General features: G+C 38.7%; 1 protein-coding gene across 2 annotated transcripts in view; it reads left to right on the top strand.

Annotated features, from left to right (window-relative positions):
• Positions 1-1460: 1460 nt before the first annotated feature.
• kif5aa (kinesin family member 5A, a) overlaps positions 1461-15616 on the top strand; it is a 30290-nt gene continuing 16134 nt past the window's right edge. The window contains exons 1-12 of one of the 2 annotated variants that reach the window (XR_012385005.1): positions 1461-1883; positions 6578-6665; positions 7483-7556; positions 9054-9158; positions 9609-9657; positions 9743-9798; positions 10136-10223; positions 11778-11902; positions 12461-12565; positions 12675-12823; positions 14153-14301; positions 14852-15066. Coding sequence is in view for 1 of the 2 variants with exons in the window: in NM_001199776.1 (NP_001186705.1) it covers positions 1755-1883; positions 6578-6665; positions 7483-7556; positions 9054-9158; positions 9609-9657; positions 9743-9798; positions 10136-10223; positions 11778-11902; positions 12461-12565; positions 12675-12823; positions 14153-14301; positions 14852-15066 (1332 nt within the window). In the remaining variant the exon portion in view is untranslated. The remainder of the gene's footprint in view (positions 1884-6577; positions 6666-7482; positions 7557-9053; positions 9159-9608; positions 9658-9742; positions 9799-10135; positions 10224-11777; positions 11903-12460; positions 12566-12674; positions 12824-14152; positions 14302-14851; positions 15067-15616) is intronic. The other variant, NM_001199776.1, reaches the window with a different exon arrangement.

Genomic DNA, 15616 nt, shown 5'->3' with positions numbered 1-15616 from the left:
AGAGCATTACAGTAATCCAGCCTAGAAGTCATAAAAGCTTGAACTAGCTTTTCTGCATCTGCCATAGCATGTTTGGTAGCTTACTGATATTTCTAAGATATTTTTTATGATTTAATTTTCAAAAATTAAGTTTCTGTGAAATCGAACACCCAGATCTTTGACAGTAAAACTAATACTAACGCTGCATTCTTCTAATTGCAGGTTGATTTATAAACTTTTGGAGTATTACTGTGGGCCCCAACAAAAATGACGAGCGTAGGTACAATGTAGAGCTCAGAATGTAGGCTAAACACACACACACACACACACATTGGGTTTTCTTGGTTTCCCCAAATACTCTAAAACAAATACTGAGCTGTATTAACCCAACAGTTGGGTTAAAAAGGTACCTAAATTGAATTAATAAAATTAAATATTCATTAAATTAAATATTTGACTCAACGGTTACAACAACCCTGCATTTATTATTCAGATATGCACGTGTTTCTAATGTATATCCTGTTCTCTTTAACCCTACACTACCCAACATTCGCAGGAAACAATCTGCACTTTAACATGTACAATATACATAATTCTCTATGATTTATCACTAGGTCCATATGCAATCTGTGTGCGCAGATGTTTAGCCCATCATTAATTCTGTTTATTAACTTGAGTAAATGTGTGTAAATCTATATTTATTCAGATTTTTAATTAATTACAGAAATATTATTGACTAATATGAAAATATCCATATGGTTTATGTACAATGCAGTCTACAGTAATATGTTCTGTATTTTAATAGAGATATTATATGAGAGACTTGCTTTGCTTACCAAATAAAGTGAATCTAATTGAATTTGCATTTTAAACATTAAATACAGGTTAAAAAGATATTATTTAAAAATAATTTTAATATTTTTTTTGTTTCACATATTAAGGTTTACTCCCAAAATAATTTCGGAGAAATCATCATATTTTTACCAAAATTCTCTGCCGAAATAGCAAAAAACATCCGCAGATCGCGTCTGGCCCTGGTTATGACCTTAAATTCATTCAGGTTTAGTTCAGTGTGTATAAACCTGAACACACACACAGACATAATTATCGCACACAGCTCATGAACAAACTCGATGAACTGTAAGCTGCACAATTGTTTAAATGATGTTTATTTGTTTCCAGTTGTGCATATTGGCATGTAAACAGGAACTGCTCTGTAATTGTGCACAGAATGGAGAACAGCGCTGTATCCAGCAGGCGGCAGCGATGAGTGCTTCCCGAGCAGCGCTGAGAAAAGTAATACACACCACGTGACAGCAAGTTTGCCTCAACAGAGGTGATATTATATAGATGTACGACTCATATCTGCTTAACAACGGTGTGGAAACTCATGTGAAAGTGTTTAGGTGAAATCAGACAGCGAGAAAGGCGAAAACATCCGTTTGCTCCGCTGAAGCCCCGCCCAGCAGTGTCCAGCGGCCACGCCCTGCTCCGCATCCCTCCTGACAACAGCAGCAGCAGCATCAGCAGCAGCATCAGCATCCTCCTCCTTCACAACACACATTTAGCACAGGGCAACACAAAAAACGCTGCATTAATAACAGCATCGTCTACTCGACGGGGTTTTCTCTCCAGCATCTTCGGCCGTTTCTCCGAGCAGACGCCATTTGCTCGCTCGACTCCAGACCTGAGCGCTGCCGTCCTCTGCCCCGCTATAAACAGCGCTTCTGCTCTCAGATAAAGCTATAGATATATATATTGTGTTCTGCATCATCATGACGGACGCCGCCGCGGAGTGTAACATTAAAGTGCTCTGCCGCTTTCGGCCGCTGAACCAGGCCGAGATCCTGCGCGGGGACAAATTCCTGCCCACCTTCCAAGGGGACGACACGGTCATCATCGGGGTAAACACAGCATTTCACTCTATATTTCTGTTTATTCGCGTGTGTGAGGGGTGGATTGTGAAGAGATGCTGCTGCAGGTTGTGTTTGTGTCAGTATGACGTCAGCAGATAGAGATGCTGCCGAGGCCTTATGATGAATACAGCAGGCCCTAATCATCATCATCATCATCATCATCATCATCATCATCATCATCACAGGCCTGGAGAATCAGAGGGTGGATCAGTTCATCATTCTAAAGAACATCCACCCTATTTTTCTCATTCAGTTTAAATAAATAATGCATTGTATCCTCTGTTTTGTGCTGGATTAGCTCGCTCTATAGGTATTATAATGTTGCTTTGTGGTGATTCTTACACCTTAATTTAATCAGAAAACACTCTCTGAGATTAATAATCTCTTTAACAGGAGTGTTCAGGTCAGAATGAGCAGGTTACAGACTTTACAGGACACATTAACACATTTAAAACAGTTACACTGAATTTAAATGCTTCTCATTTTGTCTTCTAGTCCAAAAACAAAATCTAGTGAAGCACAAGCTGCTACCTTATTTTGTGCTTTATTAAGAGGTTTAAAAAATGCATTTTATCTTCTAATCAGTGCTGCATTCGCTTGTCTGATAGTATCATCATATAATCTTTTGGAAGCTCCATTATTTGTTTTTGTATATTTATTTAATTTTTCTGTAGTCTAAATATCTAAAAATGCTTAAATCAAGAAGGATTTTCTTGATAAGCAGGAAAAATGGCTCATTTGATCATTTTTTTGCAGTTATTCAGCTTATTTTGTGTTTAATTAAGATGGTTTATCTACTATTTTGTGCTGGATTAGCTTGTCTGATGACATTATAATTGTATGTTTTTTCATTAATTTTAAACCTCAGTTTAATCAGAAAATAATCTGAGATTAATAATGTCTTTAACAGGAGTGTTCAGGTCAGAATGAGCAGGTAACAGACTTTACAGGACACATTTAAAACAGTTACACTGAATTAAAAGGCTTTTCATTTTGTCTTCTAGTCCAAATAATCATATTAAGCAGAAGCTGTGGTTCCTCAAAGCATTCTGATTCACCTTATTTTGTGCTTTCAATTTGTGGTTCATTTGATCATTTTCACAGTTATTAACCCCTTTTTTGTGTTTAAATAAGAGATTTCTGCATTTTATCTTCTACTTTGTTCTGTATTAGCCTGCTACACTGCAAAAAATGCTTTTCTTACTTTATTTTTTTGAAAATCTAAAAGTTCTTAAATCAAGAAGCATTTTCTAGACAAGCAAAACTTATTGTCTTGTTTTAAGAAATAATATGCCAAAATGAAGTGAGTTTTTTCTTAAATCAAGCTAAATAATCTGCCAATGGGGTCAGCAAAATAATCTTATCACAAATCGAAAACAAGACAACGTGTTTTGCTTGTCTAGAAAATGCTTCTTGATTTAAGAATTTGTAGATATTTGGACTAGAAACAAGACAATAATCTTAGTTAGAAAAGCATTTTTTTGCAGTGTAGCTGGTATCATAATGAATGCTTTTTATTTAACCAGAAAAGATTCTCTGAGATTAATAATCGGTTTCTGATCAGAATGAGCAACAAGACTCAGTTTACACATGGCAATAATGCTTTTCCTACTGAGAGTTTGTGTCCTGTTTCTATTCCAAATATCTAAAAATGCTTTAATCAAGAAGCATTTTTAATGAGCAGAAAATATAGTGTTGTTTTTAGCAATAATGAGTCAAAATGAAGAGAGTTTCTCTGTAAAACAAGCAGAATAATCTGCCAACAGGAGGAAGCAGAAACTTTGAAATAGCATTACTTCACTCACCCCTCTAGCAGGCACAGGCTGCCAGCATGACGTCAGATTGATATTGTACGTCATGGGATCATTGCATTTTGTTTGGAAATGAAAATTAATTTGATGTCAGAACCTGACATCAGGCTGATGTTGTGTGGACGTTACCAACATGACGTCTATCAGATGTTGGGTTTTAGTTACCTTACCTGAAGAGTAAATGTCAGTATCTGACGCCAATATGATGTTGATTTAAGATGTTGACTCGAGGTTTGATTTTGGTCACTTTCCAACACAACCTAAAATCAACCAAATATTAATGTCATTTGACGTCATTATTGGAAATGAAAATAACGTTGTCATCAGACGCTGGCTGACATTGATTACTGTTCAGCTGACGTCACAACCTAAATCTAACCTAATATTAACTCATGATGTTGTGTGCCTGCTGGGACAGATAACATTCCTTGTTTAAATGTAAATATCACTGCATTTTGACTCTGAAAAGAAAACTGTTTTTTGCTAGTCTAGAAAATGCTTCTTGATTTACTTGAATTTTTAGATATTTGGTTTAGAAACAAGAAATAAATCTTTAAAAAAATTTTTAAAGATTTAAATTTTATGAGATTAGTGCTTTAAATGTCAAAAATGAAGAAAACATGGTGAGATGTTGCTTGTTTAGAGCTTCTATCAGAAGAAAAACACATATATTTTATAAATCTGCTAAAACTTGATTTAAATTAAAAGCAGTTGCCCATTGCCATTCAATCAGTAAATAATAAACTGCCCTGCACATGTCAGAACTGAAGTAAGAAGAGCAGAAAACATGATATTAATAATGACGAGGTGCTTCAGGATATCACCAGCCTCTCTTGAAAAATATTAAATTAGAAAATCTGCAGTGAACAGCAGCTGCATCCTCATTATATTCCAGTATAAGATGTGCTGCTTTTTATTGCTCATGTTGTGTTTCTAGAATACTCTAAAGGTTACTCGTGAAATGTTTCTCTCTATTTAACTACATTAAAAATGAAAGACGACTTCCTATATTGATCGATTGCGTCTCAGAGTGCTTGTATTCTTGCACACATGTTGAACTCGTGATATATAATAACTGTTTGCATTCGCCTGCACTAAAATAAATGACTCATTGGATGAACAAATGAAGTTGAACGCTACTAAATTGAATTTGTTTATTTAAATTCAGCCCTTATTAATAGTTTGCAGCTACTTACCTTAAAAAAAGTAGTAAATCCAATTCATTTTGTTTTCCAGTGTAAACTGATTTGCTGGAGTCAAAAGCACAGAGCGTGACGGTGAATAAAGCAATAGAGGATTCTGCTTATTCATCAATAAATCTATATTTTTAGGATTTGTGACGCGACAGCAGTCAGAAACAGGAGAAGGAAGCTGATTTACCAGAGAGAGCTCCAGTTCCAGTCATCCTGCTCATGATTCACCATCTGCAGGAGCATCTGATGACTCAATATATGATCTTTAGCTGGAAACTCTACACAGGCCCATAGCCTGTAGAACAGGGGGGTTCGGGTGATTAGAAAGACCATAATTTGTCCCTTGCATGGGTTAATTTGTCCTATTTTTACTGCTATGCCTTCATAAATAGTGAAAGTAATCAGTGGAAGAAGGCTATAAGACCAAGCAGAATCCTCTGTTGGCTGTCATGATCTCAGCTGATTAGTTTTGTTCAATGCTAAGAATTATTTCTTAGCACCAAAAGCAGCCCATATTAAATTAAATTTCCAGATATACTTTTGTACAGGAGAGGCAAGAAAAATCATGATGCTTTTCATCATCATGATTATTATTATTATTATTATTATTATTATTATTATTATTATTATTATCATTATTATTAATATTATTATTATTATTATTATTATTATTATTATTATTATTATCATTATCATTATCATTATTATCATTATTATTATCATTATTATTATTATTATTATTATTATTATTATTATTATCATTATTATTATTATCATTATCATTATTATTATTATTATCATTATTATCATCATCATTATTATTATTATTATTATTATAACTATTATTATTATCATTATTATTATTATTAGCATTATTACTATTATTATTATTATTATTATTATTATTATTATTATTATTACTATTATCATTATTATTATTATCATCATTATTATTAATATTATTATCATTATTATTATTATTATTATTATTATTATTATTATTATTATTATCATTATTATTATCATTATTATTATTATTATTATCATTATTATCATCATCATTATTATTATTATTATTATTATTATTATTATTATAACTATTATAATTATTATTATTATTATTATTATTATTATTATTACTTTTATCATTATTATTATTATCATCATCATTATTAATATTATTATCAATATTATTATTATTATTATCATCATTATTATTATTATCATTATTATTATCATTATTATTATTATTATTATTATTATCATTATTATTAATAGTATTATTAGCAATAGTAATAAAAGCAATATTGACTGGAGTAATAGTTTGTTTGAAACTACATACAATAAAAAAGCAGTTACCTAAAATGTCAATAAATATTTAAATATTTAACAATTTAACAATTTTTCTACATTTAATAAATGCCGCCTTGATCAACAGGATAATTTTCCTTAAAAAAAACCATGAAAATGGTAAAATTGAGCTCAAACTTTTGACCGGTAGTGTACATATCAAACATACAGTATGGCAACTTCAGATATTGTTCCTCTGCAAAGCAGCTCCAGTAAGCCTGATCAGTTTAGCCTGGTCTTCATCTCTGTGCTGTGATCTGTGGTTTAATCAATACCTGAGAGCGTACAATGACCTTTCTCTCTCCTTCTCTGTGTTTATGTGATTTAGGGAAAGTCCTATGCGTTCGACCGAGTGTTTCCCACCAACACCACTCAGGAGCAGGTCTACAACACCTGTGCCAAGCAGATCGTCAAAGGTCAGATATACGGCACACCTCAAACCTGAGTTACACTGATATACAGCTCCAGCTGTACTGATAACCTGATCATCAGGCCAGAGGAATCAGTTCTACACTTCAATATGATCCAATTTCCCATGTCACGCTAAACGAACAGTTCTACAAACGTCCTAAAACACAGAAGCAGCCTAATGTTAAAGACCTTTTATACTCCTTATACAAGCTGTGAATGCGTCTCTGCTGTGTCTAGAGTGTGTGTGTGTGTGTGTGTGTGTTTGAGCTGAGAACAGCACACAGATAATGTTCTCCAGCTCTCTGAAACTGCCCCTTTCAGGCTTTGATCCTAACCGTGGCGTTTTGGTGACTGTCGCTTTAAATGCAAATGAGATTGTGCTTTTTTCAGAAGAGGGCGGAGCTACAGACGCCTATAATAATATCATAAACAAAACTATTCTATGCTAATGAGATGGAGGGATGGGCACTAGTGGGCGGGGCTTTCCCTCTCTAATGACACGTACAAAGGGAGAATGTCAATCACAGTGTTTGTGCAGACTGTAGGTGCCGTTTAAAACAGGACGAACTCTAATGTGTTTAGTTTTAATGTTGAAAATCGTGATCAAGGACGCTTTATGGGGTGGAAAGATGGAAAATTTATGATTTGCTTTGGCCAAAAGCAGCCACCCAACTGCTAACTTGACAAATGTTGATTAATAATGCTCAGTAAACTAGATTTCAGTCATGTTTTCTGTCTGCACATTGTTTGTTCTGTGAAACACAATGGGCTCTTTGTGATTATTAGGTTGTTGTGTTGTTTTAATCATATGTGTGTGTGTAGATGTGCTGGGCGGCTACAACGGCACCATCTTTGCCTATGGACAAACCTCCTCTGGAAAGACTCACACCATGGAGGTACAGTACCGTCATTGACACCTTCACATTCGCTCACACTTGATTTTAAGATCTCTTGGAAGAGTAAAAAGGGTCACCGTGTAAACGGTGGAGACACAACTGACTCTCAAACCAAGGAGAGATGAGACATTATTCCCAGAACACACTCATCACTCATTCAGAGAATAAGCACAACACTTTCAGATCATGCGCCTGGTGCAACAACACTTTTTCCCCCTCTAAAAAAAAGCAGCGCCTTTAGACCATTACAATAGAGCCCTGAGAGTTAAAGACACCACTCGACTGCTTGTCTTCTGCTGATTGCACAGGAAACCGAAGTGAAAGTGCTACAGTGTGCAAATGGAGTGCGCCTCCAAAGCAAGAGCAAAACTAAGAGCAATAAATAAAGATATATAAGAACACAACAGGCGACCAGTTAGCATGCATACATTCAGTAAACTGGCACAAGTTAATACAACCGCAACACAATACAACACACAATACATTTACTTAATATATAAATGGATCAAATGCAACCCTGAACCCCAGAATGGGTTAATTTACTGTGTTTTCAGTCTTACTCTGCTTACCATGATAATAAGCGTTAAAGATTTACTCATCCATTAACATGATTTCTGCAGACCACAACTCCCATGATTCCACACTCAGTCGCAGTCATTAAAATGAATGCACGCCCTCTAGTGGAGACAATTACACACTGTGCCTTCATTTGAATTGTTCATCATATATGCATGTACAAAATATTCATCATTTACCAAAATGACATAAAAAGACAGCAGGAAAATGTATTAAATGGATGTGTTCACTCATTTTCTATTCCGGCTTAGTCCATTTATTATTCTGGGGTCGCCACAGCGAATGAACCGCCAACTCATACAGCTTATGTTTTATGCAGTGGATGCCCTTCCAGCTGCAACCCATTACTGGGAAACATCCATACACACTCATTCACACTCATACACTGCGGACAATCTAGCCTACCCAATTCACCTGTACCGCATGTGTTTGGACTGTGGGGGAAACCGGAGCAAACCTACGCAAAGGCAGGGAGAACATGCAAACTCCACACAGAAACACCAACTGACCCAGCCGAGACTCAAACCAGAGACCTTCTTGCTGTGAGGCGACAGCACTCCCTATTGTGCCACTGCGTCACCCCTAAATAGATGAGTGTGTCAGTTAAATGTCTCTGGTTTGACGATAGTGAATGATTGGCTTTCTCCAGTCTGTATTAAACATGTTAGAACGGCTTCCACACTTTAATCTTCAACTTCTATCTTAAAACTTTAATTTGGCTTTTAATGTGCATCTACTACTGCGGTTTTACTTCTGTTCACAGATTGTGATGTCTGTGTTTCACTTCTTAATTTGCAGTTTTGGTCCGTGTTTAACCCTACTCTAGAATAAACTCAATTTCTTTGGATTACACTAATATAAAACTGCACTTAAAGAAATGTCAGAGTTTCAGAAATCTCACTGACTGTGATGTGCTATCAGGGAAACCTTCACGACCCGCAGCAGATGGGCATCATTCCCCGCATCGCCGAGGACATCTTCAACCACATCTTCTCCATGGATGAAAACCTGGAGTTCCACATCAAGGTACACAGAGATCAGTCGTCCCATCATCCCCGAAACCCAGGACAATAAGCTGCACCAGCCTGAAACTGCAGTTTCAAAGGGACAGTTCAACCAAAAATACACCTTCTGTCATCATTTCTCCATCCTCCACTTGTTCTGAACCAAGTGTTTTTCTTCTGTTGAACACAAAGGAATATACACTGGGAAACAACTGTGTTTTTGTTCCTGCTATGAAAATCATTTTGTCCAGCATCCTTCAGGATATCTTGTCTTGTGTTCAACAGAAGAATAAAACTGTGCTGTTAAAGTTTATTAGCAGTTAAGTGTGAGAAGATTTAGATTTTTGGTTGTAAAATCCCTTTAAGAGTCAAATCAGGTTAATGCTTTATCATTTAGTTCAGTAATAGAGCTTTCTTACATTGGTGATAAATTAAAGCTGGTCTGATGTTAGCTGTGTGTGGTTTCCCTCAGGTCTCCTACTTCGAGATCTACATGGAGAAAATCCGCGATCTTCTGGACGGTTTGTAGAGCACAAAGACAGAACAGCGTGTTAAACTCACTAATGTGATCTTTCTGTTCCTCACTGCCTTTCTTCTCCTCTTCAGTCACAAAGACCAACCTGTCTGTGCATGAGGACAAGAACCGCGTCCCGTACGTGAAGGTGAGCGTGACACCTGCAGCTTCATTACTGTGGGGACTGACTGAAGAGTTGTGTGTCAGCTTCAGGGATTTCATAGTGATGTTAATAGTCAGGAATAGATGCTTCTGTTTGGTCACCATCACTAAAACACTGGAGTTTAGACTGCTTGAATGGCATTCAGGTTCACTGTTTTGCATTAGCTGGGGTTAAAAGAGAAAGAGTCTTCACATGTGCAAGACACGTCTTCTGCTCTGCTATGACAGTGATGATGGAAACTGAAGACATTGTAGTTTCTTTAACCAGCTCAATCAGGATCAGCTGTGTGTGTGTGTGTTAATGCAGTTGTGTTGTGCTCCAGGGCTGCACCGAACGCTTCGTCTCCAGTCCTGAGGAGGTGATGGACGTCATCGATGAGGGAAAGTCCAATCGGCATGTCGCCGTCACCAGTAAGTCATTCAGCCATCAGTAATCAACATAATGGTATTCAGCTCTGTCTGAAAACCTCAAAACAAGACCGATATAAAGGCCCTGTCCACATAAACGCAAGGTATTTTCAAAACCACCATTGTTTTCGATGTGTTTGGCTGTTTGTCCACATGAAAATGCAGTATCAGATGACTGAAAACTAAACTTAATGAAAACAATTCAGTTCAGTTCAATGTTATGTAGATCACACTTAAAAACAACAGAATTGACCAAAGTGCAAACAATCAAGGGTTAAAGCAAAGCAGGAAACTTACTGTCAAAGCTAAACAATACAATTAAATCTAAATAAAATGCTGTGCTCACAGCCAATGACATCAATGTGTGCTGTGTGGGTCTTCCTGATTGGCCAACACAACAGGGTTTACACCAAATGCAAATGAGGCGAGATTTACGCACGTTCACGTTGTTTGCACGGTGGGACGGTAATCCGCTTCTGTTGTCACGTTCATTAACTTGTTTGCAATTTATTTGTGAAAATACGTTTTAATTCCACGTTTGGTGGAAAACGTTTATCGCCCCCTGCTGGTTCGACATGCCCTTAACATGCGTCACATACGTTTTCATGTGGACTAAGATATATTTTAAAATGCAAGTGAAGAAAACTCTGTTATTAAAATATTAAAATCTTTATTAAATAAAAATGACTGTTACGCCCCAAAACTCAAAACTGGCTCGAATAATAACAACATCAAGGTTTGAGCTGAACATATGAAAAGACACAGACGCTAATGTTAATAAATTGACGTCCTGTTAATAATGCTTTAATTTCCAGAAATTAAATATTCCAAAAGAGATGACAAAACATTAACAAAAATCATGTAGACAGGTATGGTAGCTAAGAAAGCTGTTTTAAATGGACAGATCTTACCTACAACTCCCGTTAAAGGAATAAAAAACAGGTGAGTCATCCGGGCCGCTGCTTACCTTCGCTAAACTAAATAAATACCAAAATGTGCCTATGAAAAATACTCCACTACCATACGAAAACAAACAAAGCATCAAAATAAACAAACTAGAAAACACATAGAGAAAACTAAAAGGTTAACAAGAACAAAACTCTAAAGAGTGCGGCATGTAGATGGATCCTGGCCGGCCGCCTGAGCGCAAGCCACCACCAAGCTTAGAGAGACTGAGCCGCCACTGCTGTCAGCCTTATATACTGGGAATCCCCAGTGACATCACGGGCCTCATCCAATCCTGGACAAGCCGTGTAGAAAACTCCACCTACAACTCAAGCGCAGCAAGCAGACACCTGCAACAAATAAATAAATGAATTAAATAAAACACAGACCCGCGTAACAATGAGCCAAAATGAACTTTTGATCAACTCCACAACCAGCCAGTGTTCAGAATTGTCATTACATCAGAGCCCAGTTCAGCTTGTGCTCATCCTGTATTATTGGAGTGATGGTAGGTGTTGTCAAACGTTTGTCTGATAGTGTGAACATGGCCATAATGATTGTGTTGATGAGTGTTTGTGGATGAACAGTGAATGACCTGCTGCTGTGTTTCAGACATGAATGAGCACAGCTCTCGCAGTCACAGCATCTTCCTGATCAACATTAAGCAGGAGCACGTGGAGACCGAGCAGAAGCTCTGTGGGAAACTCTACCTGGTGGATCTGGCCGGCAGCGAGAAGGTCTTCAGGCTCTTCTGTTTACATTTATTCATTCAGCAGAGGCTTTTATACACATGCCAAAGTCTTGATTTCGGTTTGCAAAACACTGCAAATAATGCTTTTATTACTGAGAGTTTATGTCTTCTAGTCCAAATATCTGAACATTATTATTTCCAGCAGCATTTTCTTCATCTATAATCCTCTTAGTCTATGCTGACATCATCTTCAGCAGCTCAAACACTCTAATGGCTAATGGACAGACAGCTGCTGCTCACTCAGGCCTGCTGTTTATGCTAATGAGATGGAGTGATGGGCACAAGTGGGCGGGGCTTTTCCCCTCTGATGACATCATACAAAGGGAGAATGCCAATCACAGTGTTTCTGCATCAAGTCTGATTAGAACAAACACAGTTAATTCATGTTGAGCATGTAGAGGCTGCTGTATATATTTACTCACTGCTGTGTTTAAACCCTTTATAAAAGTCATTTTTGCACAATAGGTCCTCTTTAAGTGAGTAAAGCATTATTTCACAGTGTAAGCAGGCGTGTTGAGCGTGTGTTGGTGTGTTTCCCACACAGGTCAGTAAGACGGGAGCAGCGGGAGCCGTTCTGGATGAAGCCAAGAACATCAATAAGTCTCTGTCTGCGCTGGGAAACGTCATCTCTGCTCTCGCTGAAGGAACTGTAAGTGCACACACACACACACACACACACACACACGCGCGCGCGCGCACACACAGATATGTGTGCAGTGTTTGGTTGCAGCAGACGTCTGTCCTGTGTGTGTGTGCAGAAATCTCACGTGCCGTACCGCGACAGTAAGATGACCAGGATCCTGCAGGACTCTCTGGGGGGAAACTGCCGGACCACCATGTTCATCTGCTGTTCTCCCTCCAGCTACAATGACGCTGAGACTAAATCCACGCTGATGTTCGGCCAGCGGTACGTCCAGCACATGAACACACACTTTCAACACTGGCTCAATGTGGATACGTACCTCCATCTACATTTCAGGAGAGCGTGAATTATGTACCCAGAGGTACATCTGGCTGCATTTCACCTTTAAAGCGAATGCTATGGGGCGGTATGACGCCGTCAATGGCTTATGTTGCTTTTTGCACTGCTGCCGACAACTTACCGCCATACGGACGGCTTTTCCAGTGTTACCAGTTTGCCCAGTAGCTCGACACATACGTTGGCAGACTTGGGACTTTGGGTTTGAGTTTGGCAAAAAACAGTTCCAGAAACCAGAAAACAAAGAAATACATAAATAAATAAAGGCAACGCGGTGGCGCAGTAGGCAGTACTGTCGCCACACAGCTAGAAGGTTGCTGGTTTAAGCCTCGGCTGGGTCAGTTGGCGTTTCTGTGTTTGCATGTTCTACCCGTGTTCGCGGTTTCCTCCGGGTGCTCCGGTTTCCCCCACAGTCCAAAGCTCTGCAGTACAGGTGAATTGGGTGAGCTAAATTGTCTGTAGTGTGAATGAGTGTGTATGGATGTTTCCCTGAGATGGGTTGCAGCTGAAAGGGCATTCTTCATTCCACTGTGGTGACCCCGGATTAATAAAGGGACTAAGCCAAAAATGAATGAATCAATAAATAAACAACAGGCTGGAAACATAGTGAAACCACACTGCCTTTTCTTTTTCTTGATTGCATCTGAAAACACTATTGGTTGGGTTTTGGAAAGGTGATTGGTGGCTCAGTTGGTCAGTCAGTCAATTGACAGCAAGCAAACCTGGTCAGTTGAAGTGTGTATTGCATTCTCTAGTGTATTTACATGAGAAGAGGACGCGCAAGAGAAATTTGTGATCATCAAAAAGCAACACAGCGCCCTCTGGTGGATTTGCCAAAACAAAAACTGCATTTACGTGTTTAACTGTCCCCACAAATGTAGACCTGGGTATGTATCCGCAATGAGTCTGTGTTGCACACTTTCACATCCACATGGACATACGGTGGCCGAGACAGCCGAACAGTTTAGGAAAACACACACAAGTGCACAATTCACCAGCAAGTTAAGTAAAGATCCTCAACATTTTGACAGCACACATGTTGCCTTAAGATCAGGCAACCGAAGTAAGAATAAATTAGGTACAAACAAGCTAGTAGTTACTAGGCCTCTGGTTTGGTCCTTGTGTTCAAGCAAGAGTTTACAAACAGCTGCTGCACTCCATATGTGCTTGAAACTGAATAGCAGATAACTGTGGAGTTACACTGCGGTGCTGATTCCTGTGTGTGTGTGTGTGTGTGTGTGTGTGTGTGTGTTGTAGTGCTAAGACCATCAAGAACACGGCCTCCATTAACCTGGAGCTGACAGCGGAGCAGTGGAAGAGGAAATACGAGAAGGAGAAGGAGAAGAACAAGAGTCTGCGGGACTCCATGCAGAGGCTGGAGCTGGAGCTGCGGCGCTGGCGCAACGGTAATCACAGTCTGCCCTGCTAACATCAGTCCGGCAGATTCCCTGATACAGCACTTTACATAACTCCACCATCACAGCATGTGCTCAGCTGAGGCCAGGGCGAGTCAGCATCGTGAAACCCTTAGCTTAAAGGCATAGTTTGATCAAAAAGTCATGGTCATCTGCTCAACCACAGGTCATCTAAGATGTTTACTGAATTTGTTTCTTCAGTAGAGCATCAAAGAAGATTTTGGGCTGAATACACTGACCTTGATGATTGGAATTACGCCAGTCAATGGTTTCAGTCAAAGCTGTAACTTTGGTTCGAAAAATGCTGGGACACACAAAATGGAAACTATTTTGCTGATTTAAATCCCATTTACAGTTTTAATAGAGAGTAAACTGATGCAAATCACCATACAAGCTCAAAAGGAAGCATATGCAAGGAGAAAATCAAAGGACCTAATACTGAGCCTTGTGGCACACCATACCAACCTCTAACTGATATGACATGTCTTGGTTAAGTTTAGTGTTTAGAGTGAGCAGACTGAGTTGTGCTGTTTGTCCACAGGAGAGAAGGTTCCAGAGACGGAGCAGACCGATGCTGATGTGGTCAAACTGGACGTCAGTGAAGAGACGTCTCTGGATAATGAGAAATCCTGCGAGCGCCAGCGGGAGCGAGAGCGAGACTCGGACACCTCCTCTATCGTGGTGCGCATCTCAGAGGAAGAGCGGCAGAAATACGAGGAAGAGATCCGCAAACTCTACCGCCAGCTGGACGACAAGGTGAAGCTTCACTGTACGGTCCATCAGTTCCACAAAGTGACAGGATTCATTGGGCGTCAAGGAAAATCAGTCTGAGTTTACAGTGAAAGTTTAAAACTTAACAGGAGAAAATCAAAGGATGCAGTACAGAGCCTTCCCAGCAGGCACCAGCCATCATCATGACGTCAGGTTGATGTTGTACCCTATAGTCATGGGGACGTGTCATTTTGTTTGGAAATGAAAATCAGGTTGACATCAAAACCCAACATCAGACCGACGTCATTGTCCAATGTCCAACCTGAAATCAGCCTAATATCACTGTCTAATGATGTTGTGCTTGACGTTGTGTGGACGTTACCAATCAGACGTTGAATTTTGGTTGCCAAACCTGATGAATAAATATCAGTATCTGACATCAATATGATGTTAGTTTAAGATATTGGCTTGACATTGGATCTTGGTCACTTACTAACAAACCCCAAAATCAAACAGATATCAACGTCATTTGATGTTGTTATTAAAAGTCAAAATAACATTGTCATTAGACACTGGCTAGATATGGAATTTTTGT

This window comes from Danio rerio, chromosome 9 (assembly GCF_049306965.1).
Source record: "Danio rerio strain Tuebingen ecotype United States chromosome 9, GRCz12tu, whole genome shotgun sequence".
NCBI lineage: Eukaryota > Metazoa > Chordata > Actinopteri > Cypriniformes > Danionidae > Danio > Danio rerio.
Note: the sequence above shows the minus strand (reverse complement) of the source record. Positions and strands in the feature narration are given on the sequence as shown.